Genomic DNA, 18333 nt, shown 5'->3' on the forward strand with positions numbered 1-18333 from the left:
TCGACGGTGGATCGTTAGGAATTTCCACGTGTGGAATGAGGTGTGGATGACACGCCCGGACCTGTCGCCCGGTGATTATTCAGGTTGGCAAGTGATTGATGCAACGCCACAGGAAGAATCAGACGGTACATCGCTCTGGCATTCCCGTAGAGGTTTTAACCAAGGCTGACAGTTGGAATGTAATGCTTACTTACCGTTGCAGGCACTTACCGTTGTGGGCCTGCTAGCGTGAAGGCTATCAAGAGAGCAGAGATCTTAAAACCTTACGACGGACCCTTCATTTTTGCGGAAGTAAACGCCGATCAGATCTTCTGGAGGTACCAGGGTTCCAAACAGCCTCTGAAGCTCATTCAGAAAGCCACGGATAAGTAAGTTGAACATGCACTGCATGCTCCAAAAACAAATTTTCACCGAAGAAGCCGAGGTCCAGCCGGAGTCCCAGCCGGTGATTACCTTTATTGCAAGTCCTAGAGCGCCAACCTGAATCACTCGAACGATTACCGTCGTGTACACGCGCCGGTACCTTTGCTCACGCACAGTCCAGCGCGGAATATCCAAACCACATACATAACAGCCCTTCCCACCTATAGTAGTAAACTTATACGCCGTAGAAAACTGGCCTCATCCTCGCTCGCTCTGACCGACGCAGCGCACACACAGTGCCTTCAGCACATCCCATTCGTGGCGGCAGTGTCGGAAGTCGTGGCGGCAGGAAGTTTTGACGATTCGTGGGTTGACATCGGTATATAGCGAGAACTAATCGTTGTTAGATTGGTCGACCCTGATGACGGCGGGTGACCGACGTCTTCGCATCTGATTTACACGAGCTCTCTGGAGCTCCACAATCCTCCCGTCTTAACTAGTAGGTGCAACTACCCTCTGCATACACCAGCGTAGCAGGCATCCACTTTCTACGACCTCTGTTGTTCCGGACGAAGACTTCGTCGCCTGCTTGGCATCTGTGCTTCTCTTCGTGGCCAGTCTGATCCTTCGTCAACTTTGTCCTCTGGTGAACTTCATGTGGAGTAAGGTCTTTAAGCTGTGGTTCATGAACAGTTCCGCCGGTGATTTCCCAGTTGTCGTAAACGGTGTTGTCCGAAATGTGAACAATAATCGTGAAAGACGGCACTCAAGATTATCCCGCTGTAGTTGGCGAAATTTGTTCTTCACTGTCTGCACCATTCGCTCGGCAGCACCATTCGATTCCGGGTGATGTGGCAGAGCAAATAGATGCTTTATGTAATTTCTCCTTAGAAAATTCGCAGTCTCCATCGAAGTAAATGATGTACCCTTATTCGATACCACCGCGTCGGGCAGGCCATGAGTCGCAAGACTCGTCGCAGATGACGGGATAATTCTGCTGCAGGATGAAATTGTTACTCCTGGCCACCTTGAAAAAGTATCCACAATAACGAGGAAAGTGTGACCTTAAAATGGTCTATGCTCATAGTCTATGTGAGCTCTAGACCATTGCTATTGTGGATTAGTCCATGGGTGCGTTACGTCCTTCGGTGTCATGTTCGCGTCACTTGACGTTTCGTGCATTGGCAACATTCGATGTCGGCATCGACACCAGGCCACCAAATTAAGCTTCTAGGTAGCGCTTTGGTACAGACGATTCCAGCATAGCCCGTATGCAGGGTTTATAGAATATCTTGCCGAAGAGCCTGAGGAATTATGACTCTTGTCCCGAAAACTAGACAACTATCTGGATATCTCTGAACCAGGTGTCTTGGCGCTCTATGGCCCTTGTTGCTTTTTCGCCAAAAAAATCCAATCATCATCATCATCTGAACGACGTAGTATCCAGTATGGCTTGGCATCACCCTCTCGGTGTGCTGACTTCGGTCAGCCATGGTGGGACCAGTGTAGGATTCTAGACACTAATTAATCTCTGTCTCCGCTGCAATGTTTCTAACATTCCCAGTGGTCCCAGTGATGTGTTGAGTTTCAGAAGCCTCGACGATTCTTCATCAACTGGCAGACTGCAAGTAAGCCTGCGCTAGGTCGGGCTCTGTGAACAACGTTGCGAGGACAGCTAACATCTGGTCGACGTTAGTAACGGGTTCTTGTCCGGTTGACTGACAGTGTTAGCTGTACATCTCTCTCTCCACAGATACAGGCGTCGCCACCCTTAACCGTAGCGCGGGAGCGCGTGGCCTGCTTGCATGCCAGCGCCGCCTTGCGTCGAATGTGGGGTGGAGGCTCTGCTCTAAGACCATGGTACACGAGCGCCCCCTCTCAATCGGTTGAGCTCAGGGTAATCGGCATGGTACGAATGGATCACTGCTGTATAGTATCACCTTACGCCCTCGCAAAACAGGCACAATAACCGCGCGTGTGCGTTATCTACCACGCTTTATCTGAATGCCAGTTTGCGGAAGGGCGAGCTTGAGGGGCACAATATTCTGAAATAAGTTTGAGACATATGCAAACACTGTAGGCTCACCCATGTTTGCTCTGAGCGTTCTGTTCACTATGATATGTGTTATCACAGATTCTTTTTTAAATTTTTTTTATGGTGCTGAGGAAAGATTTGGTAACGTGTTTGTGTGGGTGCAAATATGCCAAAGAAACACTGATTTTCTTATCGCTGAAGTGTCTGCAGATAGCTAACCGAGTAGGTGATCCGTGCGTGCTTGCCGTGCCCCTGTCGAGAGGGGGCGCTTGTGCACCAGGGCCCCAGCGTCTCCACCCCAGCACGCCCCATCATCGACACAAGGCGGCGCTGGCATGCAAGCAGGCCACGCGCTCCCGCGCTACGGTTAAGGGTGGCGACGCCTGTACGAATTGTACCGTCATGCATGTAACCGGAACTATGGGTGGGTGGGAGACTACAGGCTCTTGAATATACTCCCTGAGAGGCCATCTTCTGTATCGGGGCTTCTACTTTGTCCCGCATCGCGAAAGGAATTGGACCTCATTTCTTGAAAATAGGTGTTGAGTCTTTGTCGATCTCGATCGAAAAAAAAATTTTTGATGAGAGAGCCTTTCTCTTCTTTGTTCTTTCGGTGACGTCACATCTATCTATCCCCAACAGCCACAGTAGAGGGCCACGTGCGTGACGTCAGTTGAAATAGTGCTCAGGCATTTTGTTATCTAGGTGGTGAACTCCCTATCTGTGGACGGCGGACGCACTCTACGTGACCGCCCCATAGCGTCTGGTATACTGATTACGCGCACCCCGCACGCGACTGCCGCCTTTTGTCTTTTTTTTTTTTTTTATGTCCGATTTGCTGCTGCGTAATCACGACACGACTCTGTCACGACAGACCCGGTATCATAATCCATGAGAATGCGTTACATTACCGGGAATTTTCCGGTGTCCAACACCTGAAATTGCTACATATTGCATGCTACCGCTGCTCTGTGCAAAGAGGGTCAAATTGCTCCAAACTACTTCTACCCGATCTTGATATGCGCCAGTGAGAGAACCTGATTCTTTACAGAATCGGCCAACGCATCAGTACCAAGGCAGTGGGAAGTTTTGAGAGAGAGGATCTGACACATAACTACAAATATCCGGAAAGTATGCCTGTCTAATATTCTTTCGTTAACGGGAAACGTTTCCAACAACAAACCTACACCAGCTTGCTTGCATTCTGTTTCTATGTTCTTAACATTTCAAGTGCATTCTTTTTATGTAACTCGGCTCCAACTCGATACAGGCTCCAGAGAAGAGCGTGATGCGATGCTAAACGCACTACGAAAATGCAAGCACACATTCACCCGGTACTACCTCAATGAAGAGCTTGAAGATGTTTGCTTCGACTTCCAGTTACTTGACGACATTGTCATTGGATCACCATTCAATGTAAGTGTTAATGCGCCTTCTGTTTACATTTCCAGTGTTATAAATTTCTGCTATCCTGGACTCTGACGTCTTCAAAGATAGCACTTTGACGAAAAATGTACATAGAGCGCCATAGTGTAAAAATAGCGTGCACTTAGAAGTAGAAAAAAAAAGATAAAGTGGCCACTGCACGTCCCGTGAAGAGGCAATTACTCTTTACCTTAAATACTCGTACATATTATTAAATGAGGTATAGGTAACTCACAAATTAGAAGAGTACATGGTCAATGAAGACATGGGATACACTTTGGTATTTGGGTAACCCCACGAAGGCTGTACAGCTTTGGACAAAAGTTTACGGAACACGGCACTGGCGCATTTCTTCATGGGAGCGGCCCCCTGCTAGATATCAAGAAGATATCAAATAAGAAACGGGTGTCCGGCTATTCTATCCATCTCTCAATATGTGCGTCCACCTCTGTTTGCTGCTAGGATGTCGCTCAAATGGAGAAATGCGACACCCCGGTGTTCTGTAAACTTTTGTCCCAAGCTGTACATGGTGTACGATAAAGCTAACACATTTTGAATGCAACGAATGGCAGCTTTCCCGATGTCTGACGAATTTCTTTGGTTTAGGTGCAACTGCGTGCTCGTAATAAGAGTCGGAGTGACGAGTATTCTCTGCACGTGATTATGCGTGTTGAAAGTATCCATTACACTGGCAGCCAGAAGAAGCACGTCAAGAGCGGCCGCTTTGACCTCCAGCTGAAGCCTAGCTCAGGTAGAAACAGCAGTGTGTCATGTGGTTGCCGCGTTGGGTTCTACCAGCGTCGAACTTAGGCTTTCACAATTCAGTGCGGAGATCTGCATATGCTTATTAGTACGCGTTGCTAATTATTCATGCCCTCGCAGCATTACGTTTTTAACGGGTTTTTAGCTGGTGTTTTGTCGGGGGGTGTCGAAGTAGCTTGCCGTTGTTGGCCGCACTCAAGTGGGCATCGTCACGACTATAGCAAAAAAAAAAAAAAAAAAAAAAGAGGGGGAGAGGAGAGTTGACGGTTTCAAAGTGACGCATAGGCAGGATGACAGATAATGATGGGACGGAGCCCCACTGTAGATGAGAGGTGCGCTAGAATGGTCTTTCCGCGAGTCCCGTTTCTTGAAGAAAGCGCACGAGGCCGCGGGTTTTTGAAAGTCGTTCTGCATGAGAACCTTCGGGGAAGAGGACGTCCGTCAGTATGCCAGGCATGGCGTGGGGAAGGTGAGTTTCCCGCATAGTATGGTATGCACGGCATTCTGTCAGGATATGTGCGATGGGCTCTGGATGATTACAGTGACCGCAACTGGAGTCCTCCCTGCAGCCGATCTTGAACAGTTGCGAGTTCGTGAACGCAGATCCCGTGCGTAACCGATGGAGCATTGTCTGCATAACACGAGGAAGATCTTTCGTGGGAAGAGAGGGTCGATGATTCTGCATGATGTCCTGTATGCCAGGATGACGCACTTCAACCAGCTGTTTGACGGCCATGTGCCTGTCGGTGTCGGCCGGAACTGGTAAGGATGGGCTGCAGCTGTGGTGTGCTGAGGATGCTAGCTGGTCCGCTCGTTCGTTGCCTCTGATGCCGACATGAGACGGGATCCATTGAAGAGTAAGCTCACTTCCGGTTAGCCTATCCTGGGCACACGACCTCCTTATACAGCGGGCTAGGATGCTACCACACATGGGGTTCATCACGTTACAGAGGGCACTTCTGGAGTCCGTAAGCAAAACGGCCTTAGTTATACCAGTGACTTGAACCGCAGCAGCTGCGTGTAACAAGGCCAGGAGTTCGGCCGTCGTAGATGATATAGGGTAACGAACTGATTTCCCTTGCCAGGCCATGTTCATTGACGGGATGTAGTACGCACTGGTAGCGCTCTCGGAACGGTGGTCAATGGAGCCATCCGTGAACACCAGAGTATGCGTGTGGTAGACGTCGCTTATCAGGTTCCCGGTATCAGATGTTGCCGCGTTATCCAGAAACTGGAGTCCTTTGAGCTCAGAGTGGACACTGACAGGCTTTTCCTTAGCTTCCAGGTACGTTTGGGTGACGCTAGAAAAGGTAGGGAGACCAAGCGCAGTTCTTATTCCGGTGCGATAAAGGCGCTCAAGGGCCTGCCACTGTGTAGGCGCAAGGTCTACGTACGGCGCCACGTAGAGAATGCGTGACAAGATGAGGGCTTTGTGAAGGATGAGCAATGACCGCGCATTGCAGCCCCATGATTTACCGCTGATTCTGCAAAGCAGGTTGAGCGTTTTCTTTCCCTTGCAGATAGTCTCGTTCACTTGCGTAGACCAGCATAAATGCGCTATAGATGGTGACACCAAGATATTTACATGACGCGCATCTTGGGATGGGAGTGTTATTGATGCTGAGGCTTGGGAAGTCTTTGCCCACGTACTTTCCACGGGGAATGCAAACCATGCATTTTGATTTCTCTGGCGACGCTTCGAGCCCTCTCGCAAGCAGCGCTGCATTGCGCCCGTTCAAGGCAATATCAGCTGTGTCACGAACTTTCTCCTTGTCCGTTCCCACGATGCGGAGACAGATGTCGTCCGCGTAGATGGTAAGATGAAGGGCGTACGGTGTAGGGCGGATTCTTCGGTGGACCCCGGCCATGATTAGGTTGAGCAGTATAGGTGATAGAACGCTGCCTTGTGGGACTCCACGCTGAAACTTCTTCATGGAACTAATACACCCGCGGATGGAGACGTCAAACGTTCTGTTGGGTAGAAAGTCACAGAGATATCCCAGCAGGCGGCCAGTGACTCGAGCTGCTTCGAGCGCAGCTAAACATGCCGAGTGCGTTACCGAGTCGTATGCCTTCACATCAATGAAGAAATCGAGAGCAAACGCATTGGACTCTCTCGCTTGCTTCAGGCTAGTAGCCACTTTAGCAATTGCGTCAGACGCGCACCAGCTCTTCCGAAATGCTGTAATGTGATCTGGGAAGCAATTGCCTCGCTCCAGGACCCAAGCCAGCCTTTTGTGAATTATACGCTCCAATAATTTGCCAACGCACGAGGTTAGAGCAATGGGACGGTAGGAGGACAGTTGGCTCGGTGGCCTCCCCGGCTTTAGGACAGGTATTACTCGAGCATGTTTCCAATCAGATGGGATGCGTCCAGAGGTCCAGACGTTGTTATATAGTTGGAGCAGAGCGTCGAGCTGGTCATCACCTAGGTCCTTGAGGGCCTGGTTAGAGATCCCGTCCGGGCCAGCCGCACTGCGCCGTTTTAAGCCTTGGATGGCGGATTTCAGCTCGGGCATTGTGAGGTCGTCGTCCGCTGGGGAACCGTTTGCTACAGTGTGGCTAGGAGAAATGCGTTGGGCACTGCAACTTGCTACACGAGCTAGATCACTGGCATAGTCTTCGGCTATGTCCTTGGGCTCCCTGTTAGACGCTACCGATAACGTGACAAGTGGGTCGACAGGTTCGGGAAGGCTTTTAATAGCCCTCGGGGTATGCCAACCCTTCGTTGTTGGAGTATGAGCATTGAGGGACTCGCTGAACTGTCTCCATTGAGTCCGCCTTAGCTTCAAGGTATACCTTCTATGGGTAGCAGAGACACGCCTGTAAGCGAGCCAGTCGCCCTGAAGGCCAGTTCTCAGAGCTCGTCGCTGTGCACGACGCCGCGCAGCACGGAGGTTGAGGTATCGGAGGTCAGGGGCAGGCATACTGGCTAGGTAGGGTACTGCTTTTGAGCTATTGGCCAAGGACGCCTTTACACAGCCGAGCAAGGTATCTGCCGTAGAGCCGACCAGTCCTTCCCTGAATTTCACCCAGTTGGTGATAGTTTTCGTTTTCCTGGGGCCGTTACTGCGACTCGGAGGCGAAAGCAGAATATGGAAATGATCTGAACCACATGTGTCAGGCTCTGCTTCCCACTTTAGGGTGATGTCAGGAGAAACCAGAGTCAAATCGATGGCATTTAAGTAGCGCGGCGAACGCATATAAGTAGGAGAGCCAGTGTTGAGCACCACGAGATCGCTGGAGGAGAGGTAATTAACAATGGAATTACCACGTCTGCAGTTGCGTCGACCACCCCAGAGACTGTGGCTTGCATTGAAGTCTCCGCACACAATTAGAGGACCGGGACAAGCAAGCCGCAAAGCCTTGAGAGATTCGGCACTGGGCGGAGCATGACCCCACTGGTATACAGATATCACGGCGACTGACTTGAAGCCGGTCTTCAGTAGGCACCCTACATATTCCTCAGTTCAACAGCAAAGGTGGGATAGGTCGATTTCAGCCTGAGCAATGGACCGTTTTACAAATAGCGATGCCCGCGGGAGGCCGTCCGCATGGTGGCCCTTGGCACTGTAGGAGACAAACGGTGGTATCTTGAACGATGGTTGGGTAAGGCTCTCTTGTATCGCTAACACGTCAAAGTCCATCTTCCGTAAAAGTAGTTTGAGATCGGCCTGTTTATGAATCAAGCTTCTAGCATTCCATTGGAGGATGCGGGGAAAGAACGCTCTGTTATTTCTATGTTCGGTCATAATTGTGCGCCGGTCGATGTACGAAAGCTGATGTTGTTAACGCCTACTGCCGGGGAGAAGCAAGGGTGCTATCACGGCTTCGAGTTGAAGGATGGATGGATTTCTGCTACAGCAGTACATTCAGGAACTGCCGAAACGATAGCCTTCAGTGCAGCAAAGAGAAGCTGGATGATGACCATGGGCAGATCTGCGCCTTCTGGACGGTCTAAAACCTTACGGTAGGCTGGCTGGGAATGGAGTGGGAGCGGGGGGTCGCTCTTCTTTCCATGGGGTTGTGGCGGAGAGGCATCCTTTTCCTTTGGACGGTCTACAGGGCTTAGAGGGGGAAACTCAGTTTCCGCCCAAACGATCTGTTGTTGTGGCGCCTGGGGGGCTCTTGGGAGCGGGTTGTACGCCCCTATGTGAAGGCTTCTCCTGAGACTTTCGTGTACCCAGTGCCTTAGGTTGATTGCGACGCTTTGTTAGTCGGACTTTAGCCTTTGCCTCTCGGTAGCTGCTATTTGAGCGAGAGCGTTCCCTGGCGATGTGCCGTTGTACCTTTAAGGATGGGCAGTCCCTTGAGGTGGCGACATGACTCCCTTTGCAGTTTATGCAAGTAGGTTCGGGTTCAGGGCACATCGGGCTCTCGTGGGAGGACCCGCAGTTAGGGCATGTTTTCCGTCGGCTACAGCATGCAGCTACGTGACCGTAGCGAAGGCAGTTGTTGCACTGGACTATGCGCGGTAAGTACTCACGGACTTGCATGATCAGGAGGTGAAAGCTGACACACTTGGGAGGTTTTGGCCCAAGGAGCGTGAGCCTCACCGCACCAGCGTCCCGTCTTATTCTTCTGGCTGCTAGGAGAGGAGGGTCGGACTTAATGGCCTCCATAATTTGGCTGTCGGAGAGGGACGTGTCAACTCCCAAAAGGACACCATAGCATGAGTTGAACGGGCGGGGCTCATAGGCACGGACAGGTATAGAACATATGCGATTCAGCTGCAGGAGGGCTAATTTCGCAGCAGGGGCAACAACATCCACCGCTATAATGTTCTTAGCGTAGTTCGGCCGAATCTCCTTAATTCTCCCAGGGAGCTCAGAAGTGAGGAATTGCGAGAGCTTTAAGTGGTTGAGCTTAGCTAGGTTCGATTCCCGCTCCAGTGGCGCAAAGATGACTGTGGTTCCCTTGAGCAAGGTGATGACAACGTCTTTGAAAGGTTGATCCTCATCGGACCTCATGGAGATCCTCATGGAGTGGTCGCTTGAAGAGGCACCTCTCTTGACATTGACCACTGTGTGGCTGCTCTCAGGAGAGCCAGGTTCGGAGCTGTTCGCCTCTTCAGTAGATGAATCCATGACTTCAAGACAAGGGGCCCGCCGGGGAGCGGACAGCTCGCCCGAGTCCAATGCGCAGCGTCAACTTGCAATAGAGAGGATACCCGAAATAATTCGCAGGAATCAGGAGCAACAAAATCGTACGTCCGCACGATTCGGCTTCGTCGTCGGCGGCTGTTTTGGTGGTGGTGATGCTCGTGAAAGGGCTTGCCGTTGTCGGCCTCACGGCTGTTTTGTCAACTCCAGAGCGTACCATATCTTCGTCCAATCACAGTTGTCCTTTCCTCCACGCTCACCTCTCCCGAGTAGGGATCAAACGTGTATCCATTGGTTTCAGAGCCGAACGTCTCACCGCTGCAATACACGAATGCGCTCTGTGCAGGTTCTAGGCAAGATTTTCCTCTGTCCCTCAACCCGCTACGCTCTTCGAGAGAGACCCCCCCCCCCCACACACACACACACCAAAGTGAGAATCTGGTTCCGCCACAGGCTTGAACCTCTGGTAGTTGAGACGCACCAGCAAATGCAACAGCAATTGAGTTGGGTGCTGCAAATACTGCAGGACCACAGAAGGCCCTACTTGGATGGTAGATATCACGTCTGTGATTTCCGTCACAGTGGCATAAGTACGACGACTCTGTGTTCAAGCGACATTCGTTGGCTGCAAGCTCTTGCCACCTGCAGTCATGGATCTCGTCCGCGGACGCCTGGTTCTGCTCGCGGTGCGAGCGCAGGAAGTTCTTGTACATCCGTAGCAAGCATGAAGTGGGCATCACCACTCCTGTGAGTGTCAGTCTAGCTTCCCTTCTCGGTGTCTTTTCATAGAGGCAATACTGAAAGAACAAAATGAAAATAATTCTGGATGGGCAAATTCACAGTCAGCGCACTTTGGCTCTCTAGCATTGCTCGATCATTGATGAATCCCGGCACATATTCCACATTTCGTGGCACGTATACCTTGGCAATTCCATGCCATGTGACCAAATCTCGGAGATATAGCACGAGATCGTTATTCGAGAACTCTTTGGGGATGCCATAAATATTTCTCGTGTTCCTACATACGATTTCGGTTTTGGTAACAACACTGAATAACAACACTGAAAGTCATGCCGACAGAATTTTGCGCTTCCGGGCGCACGGAGTCAAGACATGTCACGATGGAATGGGTGATCCATAACTCGGCCAACAGTCCTATCTCACTGGCGATTCACTGTATTAAACTTCCAGAATTCACTAGATACCGGCCGGAATGATGTGGGAATACCATCATATCGGTTCGTTCTGTTCATGACTGTGGTAAATGGATCACCAGTTTGTTATCGTTGCTGGTATCGTGCATCTCTGCTGTCATCCGAGGAACGCACTGCACCAAGGCGTCCATCTCATCTTCCTGTGTCTCTCCGTCTCCTGATAATTGGTATCACAAGACCCAGGGATCTGTAACCGTCGTCCTTTGACAGGGCTAGCGGCGACGTGTTGACCTGCAAAAAGCATGCTGACATTGGACCTCCCATCCATATCACGGGGGGAGGTCCGCTAGCTTTGGAACCAAGACGTCCATCTCATCTTCCTGCGTCTCTCCGTCTCCTGATAATTGGCATCACAAGACCCAGGGATCTGTAACCGTCGTCCTTTGACAGGGCTAGCGGCGACGTGTTGACCTGCAAGAAGCATGCTGACATCGGACCTCCCATCCATATCACGGTGGGAGGTCCGCTAGCTTTGGACAAACTCAAAACTCGTAGAATGGCTATGAAATGGGCGTACGAATCGGCGTTTAAGCTTTTAAAAGCGTTTCAGGTGGGATATAGGTGTTCTAAAATAACGGGAGGACTACTCCCGAATTCACAGATGTATCTTGACTTGAAGCCGCATCTTGACTTGCGCAAGTCTACGGCAAGATCTGTCTTCGCTCAAGTCGGTCTGCGTGTCGCCAATCCTGAGCGGATTGAGCCGTTTTAGAGATTTAGAACATTTAGTGGATCCGCCTTTGAGTGAGACCTAGAGTAAGTGATAACGCAGTTCGTAAACTTGAACTGTTTATTTACAATGCTAGTCTCCCTGCTGGCTTACTTCGTCAACTTGCAGCCTGCTAACTGCGGTGAAATTACACACACGCTTTCATTAGACATCTTAATCTGAATGGATTTTTGGATGGCGCTCTGTACTCCTTTAATTACCGAAGGTAATCTTGGATTTCATTTAACTCACTTTAATTAAGTTTACTTGTCTTACTTATTTCCGATCTCTTAATTGACGTCAATTACCTTTAATTTTAATTACCTCCGGTAACCTTTAAGTTCATATCGCGCGCACACACACAGCTTTTTCATTTTAACACCCCTAATGCTAACGCATTAATATGTGTTACACTTCTTGTCTTGCACCAACACTTGTGCAAACTACGCTATCATCTTTGCGTACGTAAGGGATAGCGTTGATGGTAATGCGCACGCCCATAGCAGAAAGAGAACTTCGCGCAGTGCGCAGAACCACCAACGCTATCCCTTACGTACGCAAAGGCGATAGCGTACGACGTACTAAAACTCTCTAATATGTGTTACACCTGTCGTCTGACACCAACACTTGTGCAAAGGCCCTGTAAACAAATTGATGACGCATCAGCTCATGTAAAGCCAAGACAAGACAAGATTCTGAGTGTGATGTGGCTTCTCGAAGCAGCCGTACTGGAGCGCTATCCAAGTCGCTATCCAAACGTTAGCGCTGCTCTGGTCCCCTGCTAGCTCTAAAATGAATAGAAGCCGCTTGCGACCTTCATATAGAAAGAACTGATGTGTGTTGTATGTATGGTCCAGCGCAGGCTGCTCTGAAGAAAACATCAGGTTGCAAGAGTCCGCACTAGAATTTCCGGGCGTCCTCCTGAAGCCGAGACGAGCAGCAGCAAAAGCAGACGACAGCTCTGACGTCACTACTTTAACCATTTTAATTAACCTTTTTAATTAATTTGTTGTTGGCTAGGTGGCGCAACGCCACCGCCCGCTACAAAGGAAACGCCAATATCCATCCATCCATACCTACTCTCGAGTAGGCGACCCGCTTTTGGAACGGGGATCGCGACGCCATCCAGTAGGTTTTGGAACGCGGAGAGTAGCTACTCCCTACTCTCGGGTAGACCCGGGTAAGTTCTTGAAGGTCCAGGATATGAATCGGGTGTGAATCGGACCACAGCTACAGGGTATCTGCGCACAGCAGCTACTTCACAATTCAAAACCGTAATGCAGAAAGAAGAACATTGTACAAATATCTGTTAACCATGTCAAGCGACGCTTTATCTAGGGTCCTTTTGTCAGACGCGTTACGAAAGACGTACGTCAACGTATTCCACGTACCTGTAAACTTACCTCAACATATTCTACGTGTGACGCAGTTGAAGAATGCCAAATATGGCGAACATTTTTCAGCCTGTAGACGACATGAGCCCCTACGTCATTGATTACGTAACACCGTCGCGCAAAGCATGCTGGTGGGCACTATCAGCTTTATCAGCCTATCAGCCGACGCGTTTTTCCCGCTTCTTGCCCACCACAGCAAAATATAACCTCGAACCGGTCATGTCGTGACGTCATATGTTTGTAAACAGAGGGTCGTCTATGTCGTCTATGGATCTAAGAAGAACGTTTAAGAGCGAAGGGCGTGCTGATCCATATATGTGCAGAATAAACCCAATAGATGACTAGATTGAAGCGAAAGCGCCAGGTCGAGAGCCGCCAATATCCTGAACAGTGACTGTTCTTGCACTGGGCCCAATAGAATAACATGTCTCTGTTCGAAATATCGGCAGCTCTCGACCTGTGAGGCTCAATGTTCAATCTACCTTCACCAGATCGCTGCATTTTCCACTTTTAGATGTCTAAGGTAATCGTTACAAACTATATGTCGCTCCACGGGCAATAGGGGAAAGAGGGAAACTGGGGATCTGTGCAGACACCTCCTTCGCAGAGTATCGTCGCACTGACGTCATAGCGGGGGTGGAGCCTCGGGAGCAGGGACAATAGACGAGTTCAGAAAATCCAAGAGTGCTTAGCGCCGCTTTGAACTGTGGGAGTTTACTAATACCACGGTCCCGTGCTAATACGAAAGAAACGGGTGGACTCCAAACCGTGCCGATGTCTCCCCTACCGGTCCATTGTCCACGACGTGTCAAGGTCAGCGAATGCAAAATGTGAAGGATTATTCGTCGTTCCCCCGCTCAGCAAGCGCCCAGGATGCAATGCGTGCGCAAAGAGCACTGGGATTTTCTGAACTCGTCTATTCAGTACAGAATAGCCCCATATACGCGCACTTTCTTCCGTGTGGACAAACCCTGTCATGATGTACTATAGTGACTGCACAACAAGTGAAATTTGTGAAATCTTTCAGAGTGCAAATTGTCGGCTGTGAAACTAGCCTCTTTTCTTTTTCTTCCAATGTGTGTGAAATCAGTTTAATCTGTTTTAGTGGAAGAGGTGATACTCAACGTACCCTACTCAGAGTATGAGAAAGTGCTTCTTGATCAAGCCATGTTCAACATTGCTGCGATGGCGACCGTCAATGAGACGAAATACGACTACTTTGCCCAGGATGATTTCAGAGTCCGTATGCCAGACATCAAAATTGAGGTAAGGATGTTTCAGCTGACCTATGCCATTTAGTACAGTTGTTGAGGGATCATCGGTAGTATTTGTGCTGTTTCAGTGTTGCTTTTTGTATTGTGCTACATTTCTTATCGGGCTTGACTTCCCCTGTGTCACCGAGATTCTGTTTCACGTACCTAACAAAAAAGATAAGCTGGTCCCGATTTCCCCCTTCCCATCTAACTGCTTCTAGAGATAAAGATAGCGCTTTATCCTTGCCGCTATCAGCAGTAGCAGTAACAGGGTGATAGAAGAGGCATGCAGACATGTTTCTCGTCTTGCCTCTTGAGGAGAATCTGGGAAAACCAAGCCCAAGGAGGAGAATGCTTCCATAGGATACTGACAAAATGACATACAAGGCAGGCTGGGAGGTGGAGAAAGTCGGTTGCGCTGTTTTTTCCGTGTGCCCTCGCTCAGTATAGAGTTCCATTGAGTACTATAGATCCACTTTTTGCATCATACCTGGGCCAAATGTGAAGGATAGGCTGCTTTTGGGCGTGCGTTCTTCATTCGAGGTGGCTGCGGGCACCGTGCCTTGTATTTGCAAATGCGGGATATTTCCACGCGTATCCAATACATATTTCATTTCTGGTTCTGTTTTATAGTGACCCGTGCCCTCGGGAAGTTCGTTCCATCGCTGTTCAAAGCAGCATAGCAAGTACATATTTACGCATAGAAATAGCATAAATAGGCAGTAACCATGCTTCTATAATACTTGTAACACTAAAGTTTCATGGTGCGACATACGATAATGGTTCAATAAGTAACGCGACAACTGACTAAAAATGGCTGCCCCGCTTCCAGTTTGCACGCTCAGTCGTCCGTTTCCAAATGAGCGAATATGTGAAATTCATTCATGTCTACCGTCGCTTGAAGGCACAGTATCGTAACGCCTGCATGCAGCAAGTGCATGAATGTACGCGTAAGTTCGCAGGAGGCAACAGAAATATGTTGGACTCGCCACGACCTGGTAACCCGCGCAGTGCTGTGGCGGCCGAAGCTATCGAAGCCCCATTTTTGGGGATCATCAGGGTAAAGTACTGTTGAACATTAACGAGCTGGACTCTCGCCCCCTCTCTCTTACAAAACTACTTGGTACCTGGCCACATCAAGCCCACCAACGCTCTGCCCTCATGGCTCTCTTGACCTTTCTGGGTACCATAGAACTTCGATCCATATTGTGAAGTGGCTTATTATTTCATTCACCGCATCACCACCAGCAATGGGATAGAGTATCCCCTTGGCGTTGAAACTCCCCATTCATCATCTCGCAATGAAGTTGTCGTTACTGTTGAACATTGAATTCCTAGGGAGAAACAATGAACAACGAAACAGAGTGTGATCTCCTGGCTGCACATTTGAAGCCCGCCATCAGAACAAAACGTCGTGGACTGCGCGGAAAGAGTGTACTGCTCCAACATGACGACGCCTGGGGCTACTTCAACCATCCGTGATCTTCGAGTTGAACGTATTCCACATCCGCCATATTTGCCTCACTTCGCGTCGTCGGACTATCACATACTGGGCGGATTCGAGGAGGATATTGGTGGCCAAAAGATTCGTTCCGTCGAAGACGTTAGTCATGAAGGGTCACGCGCTCGACCCAAAAACAAGGGAAGAGTAACGGACGTATTTTCGTTACCGTTTCTTTTTTCGTCAACGGAATTTTTGTTTCTGTTATCGATATCTGATACGAGCAAGTATTTTCGATTCCTTGAAGTACACATTCTCCAGAAAAGCCTATAGAGCACGTCAGCACCTTGTATATTGTCCTGTAAGTCGATATGGGCAAATCCACATAACACCATCAGACATATGCTACCAAAATTATATACTATATACTTCCAAGGTGAAATGGAGAGGTTCCATACTCACGCCCCTTGTCCTGACGTTTATTTTTGCAGGGCCTTTTTGCGAGCTAGGATAATAATTGTCCCAAGAGAACAATATAGCGCGTTTCCGCTCCCAAACGATGGCGCACCTGCATTCAAAAGCAGGGTGACTGCGTACAAAAACGATACATTGTTTCCAAGGATATTCATTTCCATAGTTCCTCAGCCTCATATATCCTAAGCTGTGCCAAAACAAGATCCATCTGTTCGTAAAACAGTATTTATTACAAGTACATTGCACTGCCGAGTAAATACATAAGCTACGCCAGTACAAGATTTCGTTTGCGCAACTGCAACACCTCAGCAATAACGAGGAGTTTCGGTGCTAAGTGGTCCGTCAAGCACTTGAGAAATTCAGCGTACGTCTTACTTGAGGAGGGTACGGAACAACCAGGCTCTTGAACGTGTGCCTTCGATTAGCGTAGAGAAAGCCGCTACCTGCTTCTATTCAGCCACTTCGTACTGTTCTCGTCGTCAGCATTCTACAGCAAGTCACACGCAGCTCCTGACTTGGAGGTGATGGGTTCGAATCCTACCACCGGCTGTGTTGTCTGAGGTTTTCCCTGGGTTTTCCGAAGCCTTTCCAGACGAATGTCGGCACAGTTCCCCTTGAAGTCGGCCCAGGACGCGTACTAACCCCCATGTCCCCCACGCCTTCCTGCTGTCCTCTCTCCATCTGTCCACATCTGTACGCCGCTCATAGATACAGTTGCTTCGCGGCGCTAACACTGAACTAAAAAAAAAGAAGAAAACACGCAGCTCCATCAGAGAGTTCTATTGGACGGATTGTGGCGCCGACCTTTTGGTTTCTGCCATGCTGAAGGGCGGACATTATAGACGCTCCCTCCCCTCAATGGGTTTAAATCCACATCTTCACAACGATAGCAGAAAGAAAGAACAAGGACTCGCACGCCGCCTTACCGTTGTGCCAGCCTGACACGATGCCACCGACGATACATTGCATGCGTTTATTTTGCGTTTTTCAGGTGGACGGCGATCTAGTTGTGGGCAAGGCAAGCACTGTGACTGCTGGTTTTGTGAACCCTCTGCCAAAACCCCTCAGCAAAAGCTCGTTCTTAATTGAAGGACCTGGACTCGACAAGCCACTGAAGATTACTGTCAAACAGTAAGTTCATCTTTCAAACAGAGATTTTGCTTCTGAAGCGTCCACTTACCCCGTATACTGTGTACATCTTTTGCAGAAAGATACCCCCTCACGAAGAAGCGAAAGTTGTGTTCCAGCTGACGCCTCACACAGCGGGTCCTAAATCGATCCTTGCTAAGTTTTCATCCAAAGAGTTGAGCGACATCGACGGCTTCAAAGAAGTACAAGTGAAAATGCCGAGCGACAACAACACGCTCAGCAATGAGCTTTAAATCTTGAATCCCGTAGTATGCTCGCCGTAGGATGCCACGTATCGCGGTGGCGGAGCAAGTCGACGGTGGCATTGGAAGGTGGAAAATTTCATCTGCCTCCCTGGGCTCTGGCGGGTAAAAATGATTGAATTGAAAATGAGCGCCGAACGACTAAAGATCAATCTCACTCTGATTGAGACTCAGTGGTCCTCTATTCTTTTTGTGATTATTTGTCATGTGGAAGCCCTGTACAAAGCGATAAACTGCGCAGCTGCCTGAACACCTCCTGCAATGCTTACACTCTTTGCGCTGGTTTTATTGGCTTCAAGATGTGGTTTCTGCTTCAATGTCGCTGATTCATACTGGTAGCCCACACCACTGGCAACCACAGCGCCGCCTATATGAGTTTTCGCGTGTCCATGTTGACTTCGGTAAAATTTCAGTAAAAGTGCGCTCGAGTACATTCTACTGTTAAGGGCTCAATTTCGAGGAGATCCTGTCCCGTACGTCGCATCGCAGAAAACCCTTCTCTCCCTTGGCGCGAGATGAAGCGAAGAAACGAGAAAAAGGCGCGCGATGCAGATTGGTCATTTCCGAGAGTCACGTTGGCTGTAACGTTGCGTCACGTGCCTCAGAGAAAAAGTGGCTGCGGCGGTTGCCGGTTCACATGAAGAGTTGCGCCGCGCGCATACCGGCTTCTCGTCGCTGCCACAGTTAGGCCACAAATGCCTTTGGGCAAGGCTTTCACAGACGCTGACGACAGTTATGCCGGCATTGCGCAAAGACGCTCGAAATAGTGC

At 49.5% G+C, this 18333-nt stretch overlaps 1 protein-coding gene across 2 annotated transcripts in view; it reads left to right on the forward strand.

Annotated features, from left to right (window-relative positions):
- Nucleotides 1-17726, forward strand: part of LOC135377915 (annulin-like) — a 38901-nt gene extending 21175 nt beyond the window's left edge. For both annotated transcript variants that reach the window (XM_064610675.1, XM_064610674.1), the window contains 8 exons: nucleotides 19-125; nucleotides 203-368; nucleotides 3450-3529; nucleotides 3669-3814; nucleotides 4430-4574; nucleotides 14110-14270; nucleotides 17164-17303; nucleotides 17380-17726. In XM_064610675.1, the coding sequence (XP_064466745.1) occupies nucleotides 19-125; nucleotides 203-368; nucleotides 3450-3529; nucleotides 3669-3814; nucleotides 4430-4574; nucleotides 14110-14270; nucleotides 17164-17303; nucleotides 17380-17554 (1120 nt within the window). In that variant the 3' untranslated portion in view covers nucleotides 17555-17726. The remainder of the gene's footprint in view (nucleotides 1-18; nucleotides 126-202; nucleotides 369-3449; nucleotides 3530-3668; nucleotides 3815-4429; nucleotides 4575-14109; nucleotides 14271-17163; nucleotides 17304-17379) is intronic.
- Nucleotides 17727-18333: the final 607 nt, after the last annotated feature.

The sequence above is a fragment of the Ornithodoros turicata genome, chromosome 1 (assembly GCF_037126465.1).
Source record: "Ornithodoros turicata isolate Travis chromosome 1, ASM3712646v1, whole genome shotgun sequence".
Taxonomy (NCBI): Eukaryota; Metazoa; Arthropoda; class Arachnida; order Ixodida; family Argasidae; genus Ornithodoros; species Ornithodoros turicata.